The following is a 26,449-nucleotide window of genomic DNA, read 5'->3' on the forward strand; positions in this document are numbered from 1 at the left end:
CAATTCATGCATCACAATTTGGTAAATGTGAGCCTAAAAACATCTTTTATTATGGACATTCAAAGGCTGTACTGAGAGGACATGAGGGAAAGTCTGTGGCATTTGCCTATTATTAATATTGTGGATAGAGAGGGGGAGTGGGTGAGGAGAAACATGTGTTGATGGGATCTGGTTAGAAAACTGACAGAAAGAATGGTCCAGAGACAAGATTCTGGGGCATGATATCATCTTGTATCCTGCACTATTGTTCCACAGCACCCAGGAGAATGGCTAATGTCCGTTTAATCAAATTGTATTCTGCTGTTAGAATCTAATGCTGCTATAAATAAATGTTTAAAAGCTAGAAATGTTACAGCTCATAATATCTGAATTATTCCCCCAAAAGTACATTTTAACCAACTGATCCAGTTTGATACAGTGTCTGAAATTTAAAACAATTTTATAACATGTCACCATTGATATTGCTCACTCTGGCCTTTTAATTAACAAAAATAAAATTGAGATTCTCTGCATTTCACTCTGCTTTCTCTGGGCAAATAATTTCACAAACTTTAAAGGAAAATTAAAGACTTGGCACCAGGTCTGGCACCAGCCTAAATAATCTATGTTAAAGTCCTAAGACTCTGAACCAAGTCAGTACATCTGGGAAATAACAAAGTCCACACACTTTTATTGAGAGTGTAAAATGTTTTATTGCTAAAAATACAGTCTTTTTGTATATCTATATGTATTAGAACACAACCTTATTTGAAATATATATATTACAACAATGACAAACTGATCAACATCTCTTTATTAAATACCCGCCATGTACCAGGGATTTTGCCAGGGATCATGAAACACATTCTACCCTCAAGAAATTCCCTGGTTGGGGTGACAGTACATCTTGGCAACTCAAGTCATATTACACTAGAGTTTCTGTCAAGATATTTGACAGCTCCTTTTGTGATAGTTTTCTACTATGTCAAACACAGAGGCACAAGGCCCCAGATCTATACCTGAAATATACTTTTCTAGAGGTCTCAAGTGAATGAAAAACAGTTCTTGTGATTACAGCAAGAATGTATTTTTTAGGATGTATTCCAGCTACTGATATCTATGGATAATTCTCAGCCTCAAATGCCAATTCATAACATTTAGGCCTTATTGAATACACTTTTCTTTGTACTATTTGATTGTGCCAAATAAAGCAATCTTTTCGAAAAGAAAATCTTCCCTAGGAGTCAGACTATTATTTCATCTCCAAAGCTTGCAGAAAATTACAGGAAAACAAATCGAAACCAAACAAAAACCATTTAGCTTTATGTAACTATACCATGCAACCATTACGTCACATAATATAATAACCTAGTTGAGAAAAGAAGTGGACAAACTAGAACCTGCTATAAAAAGCAACGTGAATTTGTCTCAAGTTTAGATGTACAGATAGATATTCTTAAGCTATTTTTACCCCTACTTGAATACATCTTTCTTCCTATTACAGAGATGAATATCTATTTTCAAACATCATCTCCATAATGCAGACTTTTAGTATAGGAAGCTGGAAATGTTTACAGCCATATTATGTTTTTCATTTAAACAGAAATGACAAAACACTAATAATCAAAAAGTACCATGAACATGATTATATATGAAACATCAAAGAAAATCCACATCCATTAACTTTATAACTCTACAACAACAGATTTTTAGAGTCTTCATAGCAGAAATGTTCACAGTTTACAACACAATACGTACAGAAAGGTAACATACCTCACATTAGCATCAAGTTTGTCCATTACAGGAAATAAGCATGAGTGAGTTGGATTTCAATGCCCACGGGGTCCTAAAATGGGGGAAGTAAAAAGATGTTATAAAAGAAAGTAGCACTGAAAAATACAAGTCCTTGTTTTAAACAACTCAAATAATTATTGCTTCCTATTATGACTTGTTTTGTAGAAATATTTAATAAAAAATACTAAAGCAAAAAGCTTTTGGCATATTGAGGTATGGTACAGCCGAGTGTCACAAAAGGTTTATTTACATCCTACTGATCGCTTTGTGATTAAAACATATGGGTGCTTCTTTTTGCTCCATTTATTGTTATTTTTGTTCTTCCCAAAAACATGGCTTATTTTTATGATCTGCATTAGGACACTAACTAGTGAAGATAGGTGGCTACATTCTTATGCTTAAAATAGTATATTGCCCAAAATGGCCATTTTGTTCCTATGAGGATTTTTTAAAAAAAGTTTAAATCATTTTAAGGGTAGGAAATCACGGATTCTTTTGAGAATCTAGTAAACTCTTGAGAACTGACTACCCAGAAAAAAATAGATACAGATGCACACACATGCACAATTTCTAGAGAGTCCATGATTCCTTGAACTCAGGAATCCAGGAATCCCAGGCCCATCCAGGAACCCCAGGCTAAGAATTCCCAATCGAAGGAGAGTTAACTTCAAATTACCAAAGTTCCTCTATCACAGACCCTCAGAAGACCTCACACTCTAATTGATGGGAATTCACTGATCTCCACAAAATCAACCCTCTTCACTAATTGTTCAGTTCCACTTTTGCAAAGAATTTTTATGTCTTTATCACATCTGTTCCACAGCATGATGAATCAGTGAGTGTAGGGGCAGGGTCTGGCTGTCTCTTCCAGGGTCACCATGAGCAAGTCCCTTTTCCTTCTGAGCATCATCATTCACTTCTCAGTAAAGAGAAGAGATTGGAAAAAAATAATCTCTGAGTTCGCTCCTAGCTCTGATATTCTATAGTTCTCTTTGCTAGTTTTCTAGTTGAATCTTACCAAGAAGAACCTGGAAATCTGTTTATCTGCATAACAGAACCATGAAACTCAGCCTGGGCCCTTGGACACCTTGGCCAGGGTGAGCTAAACAGATGTGGCTGGCAGCCAGGAAGAGAATGGCAGATCACTAGATATGGAAAGGACCTCGACTCTTTATGTTTTTCACTGTTTGTTTCTTAGATCCTCTAAACTTAACAGGAGCTCCCATGGGCATTTCTGGGCCTGGGGCAGGCATGGGGAAGGCTCCACCTGCAGGACTCTGAGCCCCCTCCCCTAATCTGAAGCAAAGTAGCTCTGTCCACATCTATCTGTTTTATATTTTGAATGTAGAATAACATTTTGCTGGAAATATACAAGTACAAAGCCCTAACTATTGAAGTGACAGGGCTCAATCCTCTTTCCTTGTCTATCTAAAATTTTTCCTGAGAGGATCACATCCATCTGGTGGCTGAAAATACAGTACAATTACAATACTATTCACTGTAGACTCCCAAAATTGTATCCCTATGTTGAGACTTTCCCAGGTGTAGACAGTGCCCATCCAGCATCTCAAGATGGATGATTAAAAAGCATTTCAAACTAAACTCTTCCTTTCTCATCTCCAACACAAAAACCCGCTCTTCCCCAGTGTTCTCCATCTCAGTAAATGGCCCACCATTTATCCAGTGATTCAGACCAAAAAACCTCTTCTCATACCCTAAGACCAAACCATCAGCAAACTCATTCTCTCTACTTTGAAAATGGTTCCTGGCTGGGGGCGGTGGCTCATGCCTATAATCCCAACACATTGGGAGGCCTAGGTGAGCGGATCGCTTGAGCCCAGGAGTTTGAGACCAGCCTAGGCAACATGGCAAAACCCTGTCTCTACAAAAAATTAGATGGGCGTGGTGACATATGCCTGTAGTTCCAGCTACCTGGGGGGCTGAGGTGGGAGGAATGCCTGAGCCCAGGAGGTTGAGGCTGCTGTGAGCCAAGATCACGCTACTATACTCCAGCCTGGGTGACAAAGTGAGACCCTGTCTCAAGAAAAAGAAAGAAAGAAAAAAAGTAAAAGAAAGAAAGAAAATTATTCTTACTCCTGACCCTTCTCATCACCTCTGGACCCAGCACGTGGGTCCAAGCCATCAATTTCTTTCTCTGAATTACTCACCCACACCCCCAATCTGTCTCCTGCCAGAATGATATTTTTAAAATGTAAGTCAGGTCATTTCTTGCTTGCATAAAATTCTAGGGGCTTCCTATCACACTTAGAATACAATCCAAATTTCTTATCATAGCTAACCAGACCTTACATGATCTGGCCCCCGCTCTTCTCCAAACTCAGCTGTAGCCATGCCCCTCCCCTTCCCCACCCACCAGCTCACTGGTTTTGCTGCTTTCCTGGGCCATAACTGTAGGTTCCCATCTCAGGGCCTTTTCACTTTGTCTCTTTTCCCTGGAATGTGACCATATAGATTACTCTCTCACTTCCTTAGGGGTGCCACTCAAATATCACTTCCTCAGACAGGTCTTCTCTCAACACCTAACTACAATTTCACACCCCATTTTCTAAAAATGTCTATCCTCTTTCTCTGTTCTATTTTTTTTCTTCCCAGTATATATATATATAGTCAATTGCTTCTTTATTTGTGATCTGTCTTGCTCACTAGAATATAAATTTCAAGAGGGCATAGGACACTGTCTTGATCATTGTGACATCCTCAGTGCCCTAGAGAAATGCCTGGTATATTGTGTCCTCATCATAGATATTTATTGGGTCAACTAAGTAGTTCATTAGTTTTGCAAATGAGAAAACTGAGGCTTAGGAGTTTTTGACTTTCACACCGGGAGGAAGGGGACCATCCCAGAATAGAATATTGTAATTTAAAGAACAGCAAAAGTATTATATCTTAATTAGTCACCCTTTACTACGTGTTAATAAGTACCAGACATTGCCTTTTTTCTCCGCCTCCAACCTTTGAGTCCAACCTCCAAGTCCAACCTCCATCCTATAGATGAAGAGACTGAGGGTCAGAGAGGTTAATTGAATTGCCAAAGTCATACACAGCAGCACTTGACCACTCTGGGAATAGAATTCAGGGCTATGAATTCCAAAACTCGAGCTTTAGCTTACATCATTCTTGTCATCTTATTATACGTCCTCCCACTGGAGCAGCAGAGTATCTTGATGAAAGTGAACATTTACTATAATTTTCTGCTGTCCCTCCGTCTATTTCATCTTTCTATGAGAATAATGTCTTGATTTTCCTTACTGGAACCACCCCTTCCCTTCTCCAATCCCTAGCTCCAGTGTTGAACACATAAGCAGGGCTGGTCAATCAGAATAGTCCATTCCTGGCAACAAGAATCCCTTAGCTTACTGGCTGGACCAGGGAAAGCCAGGCCTAGAATTTTTGCTAGAAAGACTCTATCTTTCCTCTGGTGTTGTCAGACAGTTTGAAGCTGCTGGTGGCCATCATTGCCACCCCGTGGGAGGAGCCTGTCTGAGAAGAAAACTAACTCAAAGGAAGGCAGAGCCACAACACAGGGAATGCCAGTGTCCTGACTGCATAATTTGAGGCTTAAGATCCAGCAGTGTCTTAAGATAATTTTACACTTGAATGTCCTAATTACTAGAGCCAACAAATTCTTTTTTCCTCCTTAAGCCAGTTTGAGTTGTGTTCCAGTCAGCAAGCCAAATGAATTCTGAGTAATATACAATGAAATCAATATTGTATTGTTTTACAGATTAAAAGGAAGAAAAGCTGGGTAGTTTCAGCTTTAAAAGCCATTAAAACTTAAAGTTTGTATCATTAAAACTGCATATGAAAATGTTACAACACAAGGAAAATCTCATATATTCATAGCATATACATTGTTACATTTTTTGCACTGAAACCCAATGAGCAAATTTAAAATGATTGCCTTTCAACAAACCAGTGAGATAGCATGCATTTTATCAGAGAGAAAGGAACAGAGGAAGGAGGAGTTGATGATTAGTACCTATCCTAATTTGATTAATTGATTATGCCCGACTATTTTCTGCAGGACTCACCAGGGAGAACTAATCAGAGCCATGATTATAGGACCCTTTCTTGCTGGGAAGATTGCATAGGGTGAGGGGGATGTGGAAGGAACCAGTGCTTTTATCTTGAATACTTATATTTCTGGCTTCTTCACAAAACACTGCCTAGCTAATTAAAAACACAATCAACTCAAAGCATCTCCTATGCTCAGGTACAAGTTGTGTCACTTCTAAAAATTCTGCCAATTCAAATCCATTAAGACCCGGTGTGTACGCATGTGGGGGTATGAGTGTGTTTTAATGACAGTCACGCTGTACCCTACCATCTGGACTAAGGTACAAGAAATGATACCCTCCATACTAATCCCCTTCAGAGAAACAGTCCCAGATCATCGGAAAAAGATCATGGCAAGTTCTAGAAAAGGGATGGGCAAGGAGTCAAGCAAACTCTTCTGCCAATGTGAGGTACAAATGCATGTCTCAATAGTGTCTCATGACCATGCGTGACAAGCTCAAACCACTGGAATTACCCAAAACATTTTATCCATCATAAAAGTAAAATTGCAGCAACATATAACTCTATCAGATTCCCTTGAGCTTCTTTTTCTTGATGGATATATTCAGAATCTGATTTTTCCTTATAAGACTAGGAGGAGGAGGAAGAGCTTATCTTATTTATGCCACTCAATACCATTCCAACCCTTAGTTTTCTGGCTTTACAAGTTTTAAGGGCAAACCCCAAAGGTAAGTGCATCCCACCTTTACCCTTGTTTTTGATTCAGAATTCTCTGAAATATTGCTGTGGAACAGTCATTAATGGTTAACAGAAGGTGTGTAGTTGCATCTCTATTATAAGAAGTGTGAGCACAGGGTTCACATGTGAATAGTCCCCACCTATTGGAATGAAATATCGATGTAGTTTGGTACAGTGCCAACATCTGCAAACCTGGAGCTATGTCATAACCTCAGCTTGCTTTGCTCCGCTTGTTTTGTTTTCTCTGGTTTTGGTTGCATGGATGGATATTCATGCATAACTATGCTTGGATTGACCACGTTTCTTTATAGAGTATGCCTACATGGGTTAAATTTCTACATCAAAAGACATATCCCAATACCCTTCTTTTGGGACAAGTGTCAGGAGTAAGTAAAACATTATTATGTTAATAGCCAAATCAAGGGTGGGAGCCGGATATAATGGAATAATTGATTATGGCCCAGTGGAGGGGGAGTCACTGGACCTAGGCCCTCCACCTGATCCTGCTACTGTCTTATTCTTAAGCAAGTCTATTCACTATTCATGATCTCAATTTTCCCAATTGCAGAATGGAATGGGGCAGAGGATGAACCCAAGGGAGAAATGTCAAGTAATTAGAACTTCACTAAAGTTACAGGAAACTTGTAGAATATCTCAAATAGGTTCCATAGGTAGAATAAAAGTAAGAGAAATCTGTAAGGCCAGATATTGGATGAGAATTACCTATCCAAAGGCTTGTTGTTGACTTGTCACCTCACTGCTATAACCTACTCCTGCCATATGCACTAAAACACACAATCCCATCAGGATCACACAAGCAAGCAACTCGCAAGCAGTCTTACAAATTCCATAATGATCGTGATTTCCTAGTACTCCAAACTCTCTTGACCTTCAGTTTGAAAGAAATTATCGAATCATCTGAAAACTTGCAACAAAGAAAATACTCTCTCTAAATGGAAGAAAAGAATCCTCTCCTTGGCTATTTACTTGGATTTTGTTTTCTGGGAAACATTCAGAATTTATAGGATGCTGTCCTGGCAATTTTTTTTTAACCTTAATCAGCTGATACATTCTCTTTAAAAGAATTTCTGCCTGTAAATTAGTCCCTCACCAAAAAAACCATATTGTTTACCTAGAGCTCTAAATTGCAGTGTACAGGTGAAAAAGTTTACAAAAGATTAAAAAAAAAAGAAGCCTGTGTTTCACATGCTGGATCTTATTAGCGCTGGTAGTAAAAATGTCATTTGAACTAAGTCATTTAGAAAGATTTAGTCCTAAATAAAAAGTTTCTAGCCATTTCATTTGCATAACTGAACATCCAATACGGATGCCAATTCTGTTATAATTGAAATACACCTATACTGATATGTACAATTAGCATGCAAAATGTTCTTAACTTTTTTAAAAGTAAATACACGTTTCTCAGCTGGGTAAATAAACATATCACAGCTGGTAAGTTTAGCATATTTGTCAAAAAAACTATTATATAAAACAGCCCTTAACCAACAAAAGGGTATTTAAAAGGCATACCCAACCTACCTTTTGTTAAAAGGAATGGATTACAGGAAAAATAAAGGGGTAACATACACTTCCATTTCATGTTGTGCTGAATGGGATATATCTGGTGTTTCTAGAAATCAGATTTTTTTTCCCCAAAGGCAGAGATTTTTTTTCCCCAAAGAATACAATGAGATCCCAAGAAAACAGGACCAAGTAAGTGTGAATCTGGGAATTTTGTGGGAAAAAAAAGAGAAGATTCAGTCATTAATTTATGTGCTTTTGGAATCACTTGATTAACATTTCACTTGCTATTTGACTACAAATTCTATGAGAAAAGAGATCTAGTACGTGATCAGCAAGCACCTGAGAATAAATGGCATGGCATAATCTGAAAGTTCTACTTGATAATTAGAGAAGGAATAATTAGCCTTGTCTTTGTGGCTCCAGAGGAGAAATGGGTACAAAGCTCACGAGGAGTTTGAGACTCACTCTGAGGTAGATCATTTCAATCATCAGTGCTGTCCAATTATTGATCTGTGTGCCTTGGCAAGCGAAAGGATCCACCTCAGTAGGAGGCTTAGAGGCCAGAAAGCCATCAGAGAGTCACGTTTGAGGGAAAGAAACAAATCTTGGATGATTCTGAATTCTGAGGAAATCCAGGAATGCAATGAGAACAGAACAAACTAAGGGGCTGTTTATTGTAGAGCAATGGTTCTCAAGTTTAGGCATGCATAAGAATCACCTGGAGGCTTGTAAAAACGAAAAGCCTGGACCCTACCCCAAGTTTCTGATGTAGTAGATTTAGAATGGAGAATCTACATTTTAACAAATTCACAGATATTACTGTTGCTGGTGGTTCAGGGACCACTCTTTGAGAACCACCATGGCAAAACAGCAATTCTCCAAGTGTGGTTCACATCCCCCTGGGGAAAGAATATGTTCTTATGCAGTAGGTTTCTAGAGCATTATGTACTCATCAGATCATATGGTAAAAAATGTGCTCCCTTTTCATTTTCTGTTTTAGTTATTGTTGTTTATGTTGACTAAAAGGATTCAAATAGGTGCTAGTTTTTCTATGAAAACCCTCCTGTTATTTCCTAATCTCTCTTTTTAAAGGAAGAATAGGTCTCAAGCTCACAATTTTTTTTTTTTTTTTTTTTTTTTTTTGCTGGAAACCCTATTGTCTTAGTTGGGACACCAAGAAGCAGATCTCATGATAAGGACTAAATGCACATTGTTAATTTGGCAGGTGCCAGTACACTGATAGGGGAATAATAATACAAAAAATGGAATAAGACACAGTCAATAAGATGTGTGTTATTAAGTCACTGAAGTTTAATCTCACAGGGAAGCTTTGGGAAATGGTGTAAAACATACGCCTCAGAATTATTCCAGACAAGGGGGTAGGACGGTGGGATGTGGATACTCCCGCACCCACAATTTGTTGGTTAGAGCTATCCACAGTGGAACTTGGATTTTCAGGCACCTCCAATTTATTGTGCTTGTGTGCAAAGGGGATTCCAGTAGACTGAGAGCAGCCCTCCAAAAATGTTTCAGGTCCATCATTAGAAGTCTGATGGCTTACAGAGAAATGCTCAGGGGATCTGCAGGGAAATGAGGCAACACCAACATTGTCTATTCCAGCTATTTAGCTGAAATCTAATATGAATACATTGTTCTTGGTATATTGTATTTGTTTTTACAGTTATCTTCTATTTCTTGCAATTGGTACTGGTTTTCACTGTCATTTTTGTCTCTTTATAAAATAAATTTATTTAAGGAAAATTAATTGATCTAAAGAAAAATGTCACACAGTTAATGTTCCAGATGGTATGAAAAGGTGGCAAGAATCACGAAGGAGTAGAATTCAAATGGCTGAAGTTTGAGAAATGCAGGCATAATGGTTTAAAGTGGGAGGTGGCACTTTTTTCTGTAAATGGCTATGTTTACCAAATATTTTAGGCTTTCAAGAGCATAAGGTCACTGTCAAAACTACTCAACTCTGCTGTGTAGTATGAAACAGCCATTAACAATACATAAATGATGGACATGGCTGTGTTCCAATAAAACTAAATATATGGACATAGAAATTTGAATTTTATATAATTTATACTTGTCACAAAATATTATTCTCCTTTTGATTTTCTTGAACAATGGAAAGATGTAAACATCTTTTTTTTTTTTGCTTGCAAGCCACACAAAAACAGGCAGTGGGCCAGATAGTTTGCCAACCCCTGATTCAAACCACAACCCTGGAATCTGTCCTAGTTCTATTAATTACCAACATGACCTTGGGCAAATTACTTGACTTTTCTTAGCCTCAGCAGCCTCATCTGTATAATGGAGACAAACATACCAACAACCTCACAAGGTTGATGCAAAATTTAAAAATAGAAAATGAATACTCACAAAGCAGGTGCTCAATGAGTTAATAGTATGATATTAACCAGCGTTGTAATAAGGTGGATTCCAGCTTTCCTGTGTCCCAATCATTGGAGGGTAGATATTTCCTACTCTGCTTCTTCACAAAGGTAGCTGTGCACCTCATGGCCCATCTCCCCTACTTTGGGATGTGGCTACTGAAATTATTCCTCTTCTCTATAGGATAAGCCTCTGAAGGCTGAGCCTGAAAATGCCCAAAGGTTCTTGTCATTACTGATTTCAGAGGTCTGGAATTGGGAGCAGTTCAAATCAAAATTTGCATTTCATCTAAATTAACTCTTTACAACTAGTATTTTGGATCTTACAGAATTATGCTGTTGACAGCAGTGGTTCTCAAACATTAGTATATCTAAAAATCACGTGGAAAACTGCAGATTCAGGCACTGCCACATTCAAAGCATTTTTGAATCATAAATGCCCCAGTGATTCTGATGAAGATGATTCCTGGAGAGCAGTTCAGGAGACACTGCAAGGATGGAGTGCAATCTGTCCAGGTGAGCACACCCTTCTGAAATCCTCTTTAAGGATTTTTCTGTATCTGTTGATATGCCTCATTGGCTAAGAAATCTGGATTATAGTATTTGCTCTGCATGCCAAGAGAAAGGTTTCTGCAGGCATGTTTACCTCTGCTGTCCTCACTCTGTGCTGTTTCTTCCGAACCTCCTGGATTAGGAAACCATTTATACAGAATTCTCCATTTCAGATATCATGTACTAATGATCATATCTAATTAAACATGCCAGTGCAATCTCAAAAGACATAGGCTATTTACAGCCTCTTAGATGAAAATTCTTAAGCAAAATCTACATTTTTCCTAGACTAATAAAATGTCACCTCCCCAAAGGCTGCTGTCTACAATCTCCTACCAAGAGTTTCTAAACCAACCCCTGGAGCAAAAAATAAAGTTATACCTATAGATTTTAGAGGGGCCCATTTAACACAGAAGAAAAGTCTCCTGGGGAAGAAGCAGAAGGAGAGCAATGGCACATTTTTATAACAGACCAAGAACCTAACCCTTCACGTGCATTACTTCATTCACCTTCACATCACGCTATCAGGAGGTTCTGCAATTATTCTCATTTCACAGATGGAGAAACTGAGGCATAGGAAAGGGGAGCTTCCCAAAGCAATTCCAGACAGTGACTCCAGAGCCCAGAGTTTTAACTACTAAGTTATCCCACAAACAACAACAACAAAAAACCCAGATCTCAGTGATCCCCTATCTCAGCTCTCCCAGCTTAATTTGCCATTACTTATTTAGCTTCTCAAAGCTTCCAGAATGTCTACCAGCACTTGAAAGACAATACGTTTTTAACTAAGGCTCAATTTTGCTCTTGGCAGCATGTGACTTTGAGCTGCTCACTTTGCCCCAGGTTTATCGCTGTTCAGTGTGGTTAAGACATCCAGCCCACCTGTCTTATAGACCTGCTACTACTCATGAAGTTCAAATAAGATAACTTATGTGAAAGTCCTCTGAACATTGCAAAAAGTTATCCAAAATGGTAATTTCTCAGTCTGTCATTTTCATAAATTATTTTGAAATGTTGAGAAGGAAGAAAGAGTGCACTCATTTTATGAAATCATCTGTGTCAAAAATCAGATTTTCCAGAGATCAAAGGTAGATTGTGAAATACCAAAACTGCTGATCTTTGGGGGAGCAAAGAAACACCACTACTTGGAATGTGGACTATTTTTTGTGGCTCAATGTAATGGAAATTACCGGAGCTTGAGAATCAGATGACCTGGGCGCTGGACATTGCCCTGCCACTACCTGAACTTTAATGAGTCTTTCCCTCTCCCCTTACAGGGGAGACAAAGCTGCTTGGTGGTTAATAAGGTGGTTAGGGCCGGGCGTGGTGGCTCACACCTGTAATCCCAGCACTTTGGGAGGCCAAGGCTGGCAGATCACCTGAGGTCGGGAGTTCGAGACCAGCCTGGCCAACATGGTGAAACCCTGTCTCTACTAAAAGTACAAAAATTAGCCAGGCGTGGTGTTGCACACCTGTAGTCCCAGCTACTCGGGAGGCTGAAGCAGAAGAATCGCTTGAACCCCGGAGGCAAAGGTTTCAGTGAGCTGAGATTGCACCACTGCACTCCAGCCTCGTTGACACAGCGAGACTCTATCTCAAAAACAAAACAAAACAAAGGAAGAAGGTGGTTTGGGGATTCAGACTGCCAGTGTTAAGTCCCAGCCCAATTAGCCACCTCATGAGTGACCTTGGACAGGTCAGGTCACCTGTCTTGGTTTGTTTCCTCAGAATAAAAATAAGAATAAGAAACAACAACTTTGCAATTGTCCAAAGAATGGATTGGTGAATAGATAGAAATATGACAAAACAACTATGGTAAAATGATAATTATAGAATCTTTTTGGGACTATATGAGTATTCACTATATAGTTATTTCAACTTTTCCCTTAAGTATCTATTTTCATAATAAAATACTGGAAAATAAGCCTCAAAAAGGGCAACAACAGAGTTTTTAGAAAAGTTAGATGAGACACAGAGCTCTCAGCAATGCTCATGGAAGGTGCTTGGCATTAGCAATGATGATCTACTGTGCAGGTAGAAGATGGGATACAATCTGTGAGTTAGAGTCGTGCTAGGTGAACAGATGTGACAAACATGACCAGAATGAGAAGCCGGGCCACATGACACAGAAACCAGGTGGACAGAGAGGAGCCAGGATGTGCCCTCTGAAGCATCAGAGTCCAAGAGGGGTGCACGAATGGAAGGTTCAGGATGTTGTGTCTGGGTTGCCTAATGTGGGGGAACCTCAAAAAGAAAGGCAGATTGTCTCTATTACAAGCCACAGTATGTGATTCTCCATCCAACATCCCTTTCAGAGAAGAAAAATACTGGTCTTGAAGTCAAATCTGAGTTTAAATCCTGTCTTTGCCATACTAGTTGTGTGATAGGAGGGGACATTTATTCAGGCATCCACTACACCACTTGTCATTGGAAAAGTTTACCACCACCACAAGGATGAGCCTGTGGCAACCATGCTTCTGCTACAACTTCTTGGTCATAAACAATTGAGCCAATCAGATTCTATTTCTTGAGAATCTGAACTAAGAGAACAGACTCCTGGGAATGTGTCAAACTAATGGCAGAGCAATGTGGAAAGGGTCATGAACTCCAGGAGCTGAGTTTTCTAGAATTGACTGTTTTCCCATCCTTCCTGGAGCCAAGTTCCTTAACTCCACTATAAAAGCACTATTCTTTTTTCAATAAATCCTAATTTTTTGTTTAAGTAGCCAGTGTTGGCTTTTATTATGTATAACCAATAAATATATTTACTAATACACCTAGCCTTCTAACTAATACAGGAGTTTTCTTAAAGTGTCTAGGCCTTAGTTTTCTCATCTGTAGATGAGAAAGACAATACTTCTCTCAGGAGTTGATAGAAAAATCAAAGCCTAGGTGTGCAAAACATACGTATGATAAATATTCAGTAAACATTATTTAAATTAACTCTGAGTTTCAGACCAGATCTTTCTGAGTAAGTGCTTAGAGACACCTTGCTTGGATGAGGAATGTGTGATCACGAAAAAAATGAACCTAATATTCAAGAAGAAGGAAGGAGTTCATTGAATTTGAAATTTGGTTTTAAAAGAAACTTTCTGATTGAGATATCAAAAATTAAATTAATTCTACATAAATATGCAGACTTAAATTTCTGTTGGGTTTCTCCATAGTGCTAATGTGGATTTGAAAGGGGAAGAAATACAAACTCGATAGACAGATAATATATTTTTCTTAACTTAGACTCTTCAGAATTTATCTGGCAGTAGACAAGATATTAAAGGACTTTTGATTTGGATTACTCTGTAAGTAATGAGGAACTTTATCATCCAAATTAAGGCAGCAGTGGGGGTAGGTGGAGACAAGGAACATGACAAGATCTAAGACCAGAATTAATTCAACCTAGAAGTACAATTGCTGAGAAAAAGCAAACGTTTTTCTGAAACTCAAAATAAGAGGCAAAGCTTAGATGCTTAGTAAGAAATGTCAATTCATCCCTAGTAATTATTGACCTTTCAGTCTTGTTCCATTCATTGATTCTCATTAATCCAAATGTTTAATCAGATATATTAAAATCAGATATATTTTCATTCTAAAAATCCAGGTGGCTGGATTGTGAGTTTCATTTTTGTTCTTTAGGTCTTAACCCAATAGTTCTCAAATAGTGGTCTCAAGACCAGGAGCAACATCATCACCTGCGAACCTATTAGAAATGTAAATTCTCAGATCTCAGCCTAGGTGAATCAGAAACTTTGGGAGTGAGGACCAGCAATCTGTGGTTTTGTTTTTTTTTTAATTTTAATTTGTAATTTTTGTGGGTACATAGTAGGGTACATTAGATGTTTTGATACAGGTATGCAATGTGTAATAATCACATCATGATCATGTAAAATGGGGTATTCATCCCCTCAGCCATTTTTCCTTTGTGTTACAAACAATCCAATTATTCTGTCGCTCATGAAAGTTTGAGAAGCACTCTCTTAACCAACCATGAGGCTGGTAAAGCCAGTGCTCTATCATTTATTCACTGGCAGTTACCAAACCTGTGAACTTGTTGATATAGGGTCTTAAAAAAATAGTCAACCTTCTCAGACGTGCCTTAGATTTGCAAGCATATTAGTAATCGGTAAATGGTAAGGCAGTCATTCTTACTCAGACTATACTTAAGGCTAGCCCTGTGAATAAGTCTATTTGGTCGCCATTTACATTGTATTTCCCTCTGTTCAAATCTGTACTACTTTCTACTGTCTCAATAGTATAAAAAAGTCAACAGCATGCAGAATGGAGGAATCAAAGTGCAAACCAAGAAGAACAAAGACAGAGCTTTTTTTAAAAAAAAATGGCCACTTTAATTTTGACAAGAGAAGAAATTTTAGATTGACGGTAAGGAGAAGTTAATGGAAAAATAAAGGTATAATTCATTGTTCCTTCCTCCATCCTTCCTCTCCCCTGCACCTCCCCACTTTTCCATTACCCAACCCTGCCACCACCCCTTTCACTCTGCATATGCCTTTGAGCTATTTCTGAATAACAGAGAGGGGGCAAAGTTATAAAAATGAGAGAAATCACATTTCAGCTGAACACAACTCACAACCTCATAGTCTCTAGCCTGTTTTCTAGAGGCAGACTTGGATATACAACTGGGCTTGAGGATATCTAAGTTCTTTTCTACCCTGTAACACCAAGATCCCATTCATGCAAGGCACTATAATATGGAGGTTCAGAGCATGGACTCTGGAATCAGAAAATACACAATTTCATCCCAGCTTCACTACTCCACAGCTGAGAGAACTTGGGCACATTATTTTACCTCTCTGAGTTTGAGTTACCGCATTGCTAAAATGAGAGTAACAGAAGTATCTCTTTCATAGGATTCTTAATGAAGATTAAATAAGATCATTCTCATTAAGCATTTAGAACAGTGTCTGGCACATATCAAGGTCTAGATTAATGTGAGCTATTAAGATTATTATTATATTGCCTTCCAAATGCTTCTCAGCCTTCAGCAACATGTTGAGCATTTCCAGGCATAGCAACAAGGCAGTGAAAAGCAAGAGGGATAAAGGTAAATGTGTGAGGATGGCAAAGTTGGAAGGGGGTGGGAAGGCAGCTAGCAACACAGCAATTCATCTATTTATTTAAAAACTTTGTTGTAAGATGTTGCTGTACAAGGTTACAAGACTCGTGCTTGAATTACAGCAGTGGTTTTCAACTGGAGTGGTGGGAGGAGGGGTACTTTGCCCACCCACCGCCCGGGACACTTAGCAATGCCTAGAGAAATTTCTGGTTGTCCCAAGTAAGGGCTGCTGCTGGCATCTAATGAATGCCAGAGATGCTGCTGAACATTCTGTGATGCAGAGCACAGTCTTCACAACAACAAACTATCTAGTTCAAAATTCCAATAGTGCCAAGAAATCCTGAATTACTACATGCTGTGAAGTTACCTTAATAATATTATTGAATAATATTATTGAATAAAAATATTCAATAATAATAGTGAATATTTTTCAATATTCAAAAAGGCAATGATATGGAAGATTGAATTCTCATATCAACAAATTGATCAGCTAAATATCAGAAGGTAATCATAAGAAATTAGGTGAAATGTTTCTTGCTACAACCAAGAACATCAGTGGCAATCAGAGAATTCTAGCATTGAAAGAATCCGTGGAAATGATCTAGTGACTAGATTCTAGTTGAAATCATTCATCACACTTCACAGATGAAGCAACCAAGACTTAGAAAGGCAAAGAAACTTGATCTATGTCACACAATGATGCTACAGCCATTATCCAGATTCTTCCAAAAAACTAATTTAACTTGTCAGACAGTGATAATATCAAAGGCGTTCAATTCATGTATTTGCTTTGCATTTTTTCAGTGATCATAGTCTATATCTATTCCTATCTCCAGAAATTCCCAAATAAGGGTCTTACCTGATAAGGTGGTAGCAGTGGGAATAAAAAGAAAAACAAAATAGATTTAAGAGGTATTGAGGGAAAAACAGATAAAATCTGCCTATTGACGAAAACTGTGGCAGATACTGATGAAGGAAGAGGAGGAATAAAAAGGTGACTTGAGTTCCCAGCCTGGGTGATGTAGAGGATGGTGGTGTTCAATAACAGGTGGAAAAATCAGGAGGCATCTTGGGGTAGCAGGATGCTTATGTTGGGTTTCAGGTGCTGTCCTTTAGTCTGTGAAGTTGGGGAAGAAGATGAGGAGATGAACAGAATCAGGGAGGTCCAGAAGAGCAGGGTGAAAGAATATACATTTGATTTGTCGGCTTCAAGGATGCTTTTGCCCCTAGAAGGAACAGCATCAGAACTGAAATCCAGATAACTCAGAGGAACCAGAGACACTACTGTCCTCTGGGCCCTGGGGCCTCCTTCTGCTCTATATGAACTGAACTAAATGCTCCCTGAAGCTCCTGCTAGCTTCAGTGAGCTACAGTTCTCCTGGCATTTAAATGATGACTGTGGCTCTACTCTATAATAATAATTATAATAAGGATATTTCCCACAGGAGGGAATGATGCAAACATAACACAGATTTTAAGATGAGAATGCATGAGGAAAATAAACATGATTAAGAAATGACTTGCTAACACTGCAAAACCTCTTTACTTTTTACTAATTTTTTTCCTGACACTTGTATATTTCCTAGGTGAGAGCTGCTCTTCAGAACTCTGCAGGTCTCTCATCCCTTCTCTGACTTTTTCCTTGTTTTCAGGGCACCGCATCCACCACCCACGTCCTTTTCCTTCAAAACCTGTGCTCACCAGGAGCACGCAGCAACATCTCCCTTGGTCACTGATGCTCAAGTTCCATTCCGGGGACAGGGTAAATATCCACTACTGCTCACCACAGTCACCCACAGCTTTAAGGGCCAGAGAATCCATCCCAGCGACAGAAGACAGGGAGGGCAAACTTGAACCAGTGTGTCCTTCCATCAAAAGCCTCCTTTGGTTCATGCCAAACCTATACCCTAAGAAACATTCTGTTTCTTCATTTGATTGGACCGAATGGAAATCAAGTCAAGATTTTCTCTTAACATTGAACTCTAGGAAGACAAGCTCATGCCTACCACTTTTTGACCTCTGCCAGCTGCCACTTCCTTGTATCAACAGCCACTTCTTTCAAAGACAACTAACAGCACAGTGCCGCACAGGGTAGCAAGCTGTGAGGAAATGCATCTGAAATTGGGATTGGGATTCTGTGAAAGGCAACTGCAGGATGGTTGCGAGTACCGGCAGTGGCCGCCAAGGCTTTATGCAGCACATCGTACCCACACACTCATGGCCACGTATACACACACATCAAAGTGGACGCTCAAGACACACTATCTTGTCTCTCTCTCTCTCTCACACACACACACACACACACACACACAGAGCACACCCTTTGGGCTGCACATCAAGGACCAGCCATACAGTCCACACACACATCCAGTTACACACCTGGCTATGGATGCACAGCCTGTGCGCGCTCTCTCTCTTACACACACGCACACACACCAATCTTTACATACACAACCTCTCTTGTATAGTCAGTGAGCACACATGCAGTTTCACAAGTACTTACATACACAAGTGCAAAGCACCAGCCCCAAGCCTACAGTGATCCCACGCTGGAAACACGTCGTATACAACCAGCCAGCCCACCTACACCCTGAGCCGCCCCGCAGCCCACCCTGCCGCAAAGCCGCGTCTCCTGAGTCCAGAACCCCCAAGCCCCCGATCCCGTCGTGCTGCCCCGCCCCCGCCGCGTCCCCACCGGCACCCGTGGGCTCCTGGGGTCCCGACCCCTGGCGCACTTGCCGCACATACCGGCTGCCGGAGGCGAGGGAGTGAGGTGCCCTGGCAGATTCGAGCGGCCACCCCCAGCCGTGGAGCCGAGCTTCTGCCGCCGCCGCTGCCGCTGCGCTCCCAGCCGCTGCCTGCGCCCTCCCCGCCGCCCCCTCGGGTGCGGGCTCCAGCCCCCGCGCTGGGGAGCCGGCGGGCGCGAGGCGCGGGCCAGGGGCTGCGGGCGCAGGACCCCAGCCCCCGATCACCTGGGCTCGCCGCGCATCGTCCTTCTCCCCAACCGAGCCGGACTCCACGGGCTCAACAGCCCCCAGCCCCGGTGGTCCCCGCTGCCGCCCCCACTGGGCGCCAGGGACAGCGGGGGTGCCGCTCTGCCGGCAGGGCGCACAGGGGAGTGGGCGCAGAGGCGGGCTGGAGCGATCTCACCCGCTCCGGGCTGGCCAGCACACGCCCTCCCTGGCCGGAGCGCTGCTCATCTATCTGATGGAGGGCAGGAGGGAGCCCTGGGCTGACTGCAGGCTCCTGGGTGACCTTGGACAAGTTGGTTAGCCTCTCTGAATGCCCACTTCCTCTATTCAAAGATAATAAATATGAAAGCGTTTGTGGTGTCTGTGCCAGGGAAATCCTATCCCTGTATAGTTTACTTCCTTCTTATGCCTCTGCCTCTGACAGAGCAGGGAGAGTTTGGGAGCAGGGTTCAGAGTGAGCTTCGTAGGACCTTGGATATAAGACTCAAGTTTTCCAGAGACAATGATTCCATTTGCCTGAAGTCTTCCTAAATGATCCTGTCCATATTGATAGTCCACTATTTGCTGTCTTAGCCTGTCCTCCCAGCTTTGACCACCTGTGACCTTGAGCATGTAATTAAACAAGAGTCAAGCCTCAATGCTCCCATCTGTAACACGGGCATAAACTCACAGTTGTGTGGTGCTGGTGTGCCACTTAGTGACTTGCAGTATCTGTGAGGGATGGTGACAGAGTGAAAAATATTTTTCCTCAACACATGTGACAAAAGCCTCAAATTCCAGGGATAAAATAATTCAAGAGTTAGACTAAGCATGTTGGGAAGGGCAGGAGCTAGCAGAGCCTTCCTTCACGGAGGCAGGCAGGGAGCAAAGGGGTAATGGGTGAGTAATACACCCCCTCAAGGGCCACTGAGGCCTCCTGGAATCTAAACAAAACAGAGAAGCTGTGGACAGTGATTAACTTCTGAAAGTAAATAAATCTGCCAAGACAATCTTAAAAATTATTAACTTAACGATTGTGAGCACATCTCAAGTGAACTGGAGATTTAAATTGACCAACTTATCCATGTAGAAACCTTTGAGTTGGTCCCTTTTTTAGTTTCTCTCTGTTGATATGTCTTGTCTCTCATTTTCCCTCTATTTTGTTAGGTCCTTTCTTCTTCCTCATGGTCTATATTTCTTCCCCATCTTACTCTTACACTTTTTTCTCTCTTCTTTCCTTCTCCTCCCATCTGAGTCCCCATTCTGTGTATCTCTTCTTCACTATCTTTGTGCCAAGATGTCTCAGCATCCCTCAGCCATTTCCACCTATTAGTTCTTTCCCTGGTGTGTATGTCTTGAATATGTATTTATCTCATATCCCCTATGAAAAATTTAAAAGCAGAGGAGCTGTAGATTATTTCTCTAATGACAATAAGATCTAAACTTGAATTTACCACTACTCCCCTTCCCTAAACCAAACACCTCACTTAAATGACGCCATTCTCCTCACTCATGGATGCTCAAAGCCTGAATCATCTTTGACACCTCCACCTCTGTTCCCCTTCTCCCCACTTTCTACTCAAACATTTGCCAGTTCCTGGGGAGTCTATTCCCACTCTGTCATTTGCGTCTGTCCCTTCCTTCTTATTTCCACTGGGCCTAATTTTATATATATATATAGAGAGAGAGAGGTAATCATCAAAGATGTTCTAACTGGTCTTCTCTCCCTCCAGTCCATCCTCTTCATTGAGGTCAGCATGGTCTTTCTCAGGCAGATAGATCCCCAACAGCATCGCTCTTTGCTCTAAAACCCTAATACCCGTGAAAGGTAGAAAGCAGCTCCCCAAAGATATCCGTGTCCTAATCTCAAGGACTTGTGGTTATGTTGCCTTGCATGGCAAAAGGGACTTTGCAGATGTGATTAAGGGTTCTGAGATGGGAAGATTATTGTGGATTATACAAATGGGTCCTTAAAATATTATTAAAAGTAAAAGAGAGAGGTAAAAGAGGAGGTCAGAGTGAGAGGACATAAGGACTCAACCAGCTGTCACTGGCTTTGAAGACAGAAGAAGGGGCCATAAGTCAAAGAATGCTGATGGTCTCTGGGAGCTGGGGAAGACAAAGAAAGAGATTCTCCCCTAAAGCCTCCAGAAAGGAGGGCAGCTCCACAGACACCATGATATTAGCACAGTGAGGTCTATGTCAGATTTCCGATCTAGAGAATTGTAAGATAATGAATTTGTGTTGTTTTAAGCCACCAAGTGGTAATTCGTTGCAGCAGTGACAGGTAACTAATGCAATGCTTCTCTTTTACATATGGAGTTACACACAAATGCTTTATCTTGTTATTAACATCAATTTAGGTAGCCCAGACTTTCAGCCATCTTACTATACCCAAACATTCTATTTCAAGCAGTCTGTTCTTCAAACACTTTCTTTTCTTTCCTGCTCTGTACCAGTGCTCACGATGCCCTCTCTTCCGGAATGCCCCTCTACATGATGCCAGTCCTACCACTTGCCAATGCCCATGGGGTCCCTGGAGTTGTTCCTGATCTCTGCCTTCTTTACTTCTGCAGAACCCTCTGTTTGTATTTATTAAGGTGTATCTCATATTCTCATTTTAAATAGTGCTTTCTAGTGAGAGAGAAGGGAACAAGAAGACTTTACACACAGGTTGAAACTGCTTCTGGCTTGCTGCTCTCAGAATGCTGTGTTTATGCCTCTCCTGTGGCAGTGGCCACCACACTCTGTTGTTTGTGAGTTATTTATGGGTCTGCATGGCTCATTGGATTGTGAATGCCTCAAAGCTGGAAACTAGATCTTGCCTCCTTTCATATGCCCCCAGCCCCTAGAACCATGCCAGGCACACAGTAGGGACTCTATATATGAGCTTTAAATATGTGAATGAAGAGAGCAGGTGCAAAATCTTGTTGTATTGAACAGACAAGGATATTAATACATTTTTCTTGCACCATCTGTTTCTATTTAGTTGGGCTGACCAATTGAAGCACCTCGGTTAATGCAATGTCGTTTTAAATGGGGCCGCCTTGATGCTTACCTTGAAATGTAGACCATTTTTTTGTTTTTGTTTGTTTGTCTTGTTTTTGCTGAAGAAGAACTACAATAAAAGGGCTCTTCATTTCTTAATCAACTTTTTAAAGGGCTACTATTGTGAGTAAAATCATTATAAACGTGCAAAGTCTTTGGCCCAGCAATTCTATTTCTTGAAATGTATCCTAAGGGTAATAAGCTTATGCATACAAGGATTTGCCTAAAAGAATGTTCACTGCAGGGCCTTTTATAAGAGTGAGTACTTGGAGAGAACTCAAATGTTTAATAATGAGAAATTCACCACTTAAACTATATTATCCCTCCCATGAGATATGCTCAGGTATTGAGCATGATTTTGTCAATTGATATTCATTGTATAAAAAGATGTTTGTGGATATCCTTATATTCTTTTTATGCTTGTCTGAACTTTCTAACTACCATACAATAGCCATATATTTAAAAGTTTCAATTTTTTTTACAAAATTGTTTTGCCTCCAAAATATAAAACTTTCATATTTATCCAACTTTCAAGAAAACTCATCTACAGATGGGGTTCAATTCTCTGATTATGATGAAAGAAGGGAAAAGTCACAAAAGACTTGAAATTTAATCTGGGCCTACTTAATTATGTTAATTTATTCACTCTAGGAACATTTATTATACCATCTTAATTAAGGCGTTTGAGAGCAAACAACAGAAACAGATTCTAGCTACCTTAAACAAAAGAAAATGATTGAAATAATATGAGAAACTCACAGAACCACTGAGATACCAAGAAGCAAGCTTGGAGAAGCAGGCACCAGGAGAGCTCTGGAGAACCATAAAGCAGAAAGCACAGCAACCGGTTCACAGACAAACTCAACCAAGATGCCACAGCATCACTCCTGACATGGTCAATGGCTTCCACAAGTTTTCTATCCTTGGGTGGGTCACTCTCCCAAATTCAGAGTCCCTGGAGAATACACTGGATGGCCAAGGTTAGCTATGTGTCTTTTTTCTCCTTATTCTGAGTCAGAGGATTGGAGGGAGAGGCCCTGGTCCCACCACTATGACTACACACAATGGGCAATATATTTTCCCAGTAAATTGATGATGCTGTTTGGAAGGTAACATGGAAGCTGGCAGCCTAAATGCGCCCTACATGTCCCTGTCCCTGCGATGTGCCAGAAACCTGTGCTGTTCAGGCCATAGGCTCAGCTTCCCTGCCAGGGACCCTGTACAACCAGCTCAGTGGAGCTACCAGGCCAGAAACACCACTCAAAGAGATGGTGTTCTTTGATTCTATTATTTCACTTATAAACTTGAATGGTTGTCCACACCATACTTTGCTCAACTGATACAAATATCCTGCTATGTACTTATTACGTTGCAGTCTGTCAAATGGCCTGGAGTGTGTCATCGGCACCACACCATGGAGATTATCTTAAAAGTCTCAAAGCTTGTTTTAAAACTATTGTATTTAGGGTGCCTTAGCTACAGAAAAGCGCTGTGTGTGGGGGGTGTGTGTGTGTGTGTGTGTGAGAGAGAGAGAGAGAGTGAGTGAGAGAGAGAGAGAGAGAAAACAGAGAACAAAGAGAAAGGAACAAGGAAGATGGAAATTAAATTCCAAATTTAAATTGCTAAAATAAATCAATGCTTCTCTTGAATTCACAAACTTGAAGCCTGCATACCTTCCATCCACTTAAGAGCTGCTAAAAATTTAAACAGTTATACAAAGAGTTTTAATGCAGCTGCAAAGGCATGGAAACCAAACTGTGAATACCTTTCCCATAATAAAGCCAGGGTGACTGGCTTTATTTTAATAAACACCACAGAGTAAATAAGATCCTAGAGCAAGACACTGTGTCATATATGGGCACATGGGTCATTCACAGGCATCTCAGTTTACCTTATAGACAATCATTCTATGTCAAGAAGGAACTTCTAATAAAACCTCCTCCAAATAAAGTTAGAAATGGAGAAACATTTGCAATGTGTTGTTTGTAAGAGTCAAATCTACAGCAGAGGGCCATGTTTATCCTTATTTTGATATATGTTCTGAAGTGTATGATTATCTCCCAGTCTCCTAAACCCATATCAGTTTAATGAGTGGGTCTTGCGCCTCAGACCTTTCTACTCGGCCTCCGGGGTGCTCAGGTTCTGGAACTTGCTTCCTCTCCCATCCCATCTCACAGCACTCTCCTCACTTGCTGTGCTGAAGCTATGCTGGGCTTTAGGTTTCTAGTCTTACACACAGCTCTTTCTTGTCTCAGGACCTTTGCATTTACAGTTTCCCAGACCTGAAATGCTTTCTCTTCTGTTTTAGCACAAATATCTCTTTTTTACAGGTCCAGGTTTCCCTGCACCATTTATCCCTCACTCTGTTATTTTCTGTCTCAAGCCTCTGTTGATGTCACTCATAGCCCTTATCTCACTCTGTAAATAACTTATTGATGTGTTTTTCATTCACCCTGCCTCCCTCACTAAAATGTAAGCTGCTAGAAGTAAGAGATAATGCACTTCATAAGAACTTGGCTTAGGGTGGACTCTCACTTGGTAAGAGGTGAATGGGTGGAAACATGAACACAGGGACAGTTGGATTTTCCCTTGAGCATCTGTCCTCTCCAGAGGGGTCACAGTTGCCCAGGAACCAAGGGTCCTTGGAGGTCAAAGGAAACCGCTTCCATGTGGACTAAACGATGATCACTCATTTTTATGAGAGGAGATGGCTTGGGAAGAAGTAGATTCACATGCAGGAGGGGTTGTAAAGCAGAACAGGTGTTCAGACACAGTGACATCATATGTCTGTAACTAAAAAATGAATGTGGAGCCAGAGAAGGAGGAGAGAGGCTTCAGACTGTATCTAACTGGAAAACAGCTGCCCAGAAGTCAGCCTAGTTCAAAAGGAATTAACAGAATTGAGCAAGAGAACATAAGACCACATCAATTCAAGATAGGGCGTTCTTAATCACTTACTATCTGGCAAAGTCCGTATTAACCTGCTGTTTGAACACTGAAAAGCCGACCGCATGAAGCAGCAGAGAATAGAGGCAGATAAAGGGTGGCAAAGCAGAGTTATCACAGTCCAGATAAGAGCCTCCTGGCCCCTTTCTGTGTTAGCTGGTCTTTGTCCTCCAGTCTTCCCGGTATTGTTTGGTTTAATCTATTTATGTTTGAGACTGCAGTTAACTAATTCATGTTTTATTATCAATAAAAATCAAATAGATGAACATTCAGGGTACTGGAAAGGAAATCTAGAAAACAGTGTCCCGAGTCAGCTCTTTCGGGCACGGGCAGCCAAAACAATGAAACAGACATCAAGAGTATGAAGTACTGGGAAAATCCTGCCAACACTAAAATTTTATAATTTCTTTTAGATTTATATGTAGTAAAATTTGCTGGTTTGGGTGTACAGTTCTGTGAGTTTTGACCAAGCTATAGAGTTGTGAAACCACTGCCATGTTCAGGATACAGCAACAGTGAAATTTAACATGGAGAACTATACTTAGAGACACATTTTAAATAATATATTAATGGGGCATCCTTGAATGAGTTCCTACTCCATACTGTCCATCGCCCCTTCCCCATACAGGCTGGTCCCATTCATACACCTAGAGGCTCTTGTCATGTAAGTAGGAAAGGAAGCCCTGAGGAGGAAGGGGCTACAGTGGGAAGAAAAGTAGGAGACAAGGAATGGCCTCTGGCCCCTGAAGATCCCTTAAACTGGTTTGTGCTCTAAAGAGAAGGAGTTAGAAGCAAAAATCAATAGGAGTGTTCAAGAGGGGTTTAAGCACAAGACAAGATGCTATGTTCTGGGCCCAATTAATAAAGCAGGGCTAGACTCAGGGAGGAGGACCTTTCCTTGGCCCTGGAGAGGCAGGTCTTCATATCATTCCCAGCTAGCCTCCTTGTCACAGACACTGGTGCTTTCATGATTGGCAGGGGCAACAGGATTCATCTCCAGGCAGCACTGCAGGCAGTGGAGATGGTCAGAGAAAAGAGGGACAAGGTGAGTGTGGCTGACATATTTGCATTTGTGGTGCATGTGGATCCCTTTGGGGTCTCCAACAGATAATAAGATGGTTAGTGGATGATTAGAGCTATCACTTAATGTTTAAAAAAGGGAACCAGGCTGTCTAGGAGGTTGGCAAGTATTTGTTCCACAAACATTTTATTCATTTTCTATGTGGTGACCCCTGTACTTAACCCTGCAGGATATAATGAATAAAAAGATAGGACTCCACTTTTCAAAGCACTCCAAGCCAAGTAAAGGAGATGGAGTTGGACCCAGATAATTTCAACTCACTGAGATCATTAATAAGGTAAGCATAGGCAGCAAGTGGAGTTCATTATTATTATTATTACTGTCATTATTT

At 40.7% G+C, this 26,449-nt stretch overlaps 1 protein-coding gene across 2 annotated transcripts in view; it reads right to left on the reverse strand.

Annotated features, from left to right (window-relative positions):
- HTR4 (5-hydroxytryptamine receptor 4) overlaps positions 1–19,294 on the reverse strand; it is a 174,431-nt gene extending 155,137 nt beyond the window's left edge. The window contains exons 1-2 of one of the 2 annotated variants that reach the window (XM_002816058.5): positions 18,841–19,294; positions 1,753–1,825 (exon numbers count right to left, since the gene is read on the reverse strand). In XM_002816058.5, coding sequence (XP_002816104.1) covers positions 1,753–1,778 — 26 coding nt within the window. In that variant the 5' untranslated portion in view covers positions 1,779–1,825; positions 18,841–19,294. Of the gene's footprint in view, positions 1–1,752; positions 1,826–18,840 lie in introns of those variants that run through there. The other variant, XM_024247281.3, reaches the window with a different exon arrangement.
- Positions 19,295–26,449: the final 7,155 nt, after the last annotated feature.

The sequence above is a fragment of the Pongo abelii genome, chromosome 4, assembly GCF_028885655.2.
Source record: "Pongo abelii isolate AG06213 chromosome 4, NHGRI_mPonAbe1-v2.0_pri, whole genome shotgun sequence".
NCBI lineage: Eukaryota > Metazoa > Chordata > Mammalia > Primates > Hominidae > Pongo > Pongo abelii.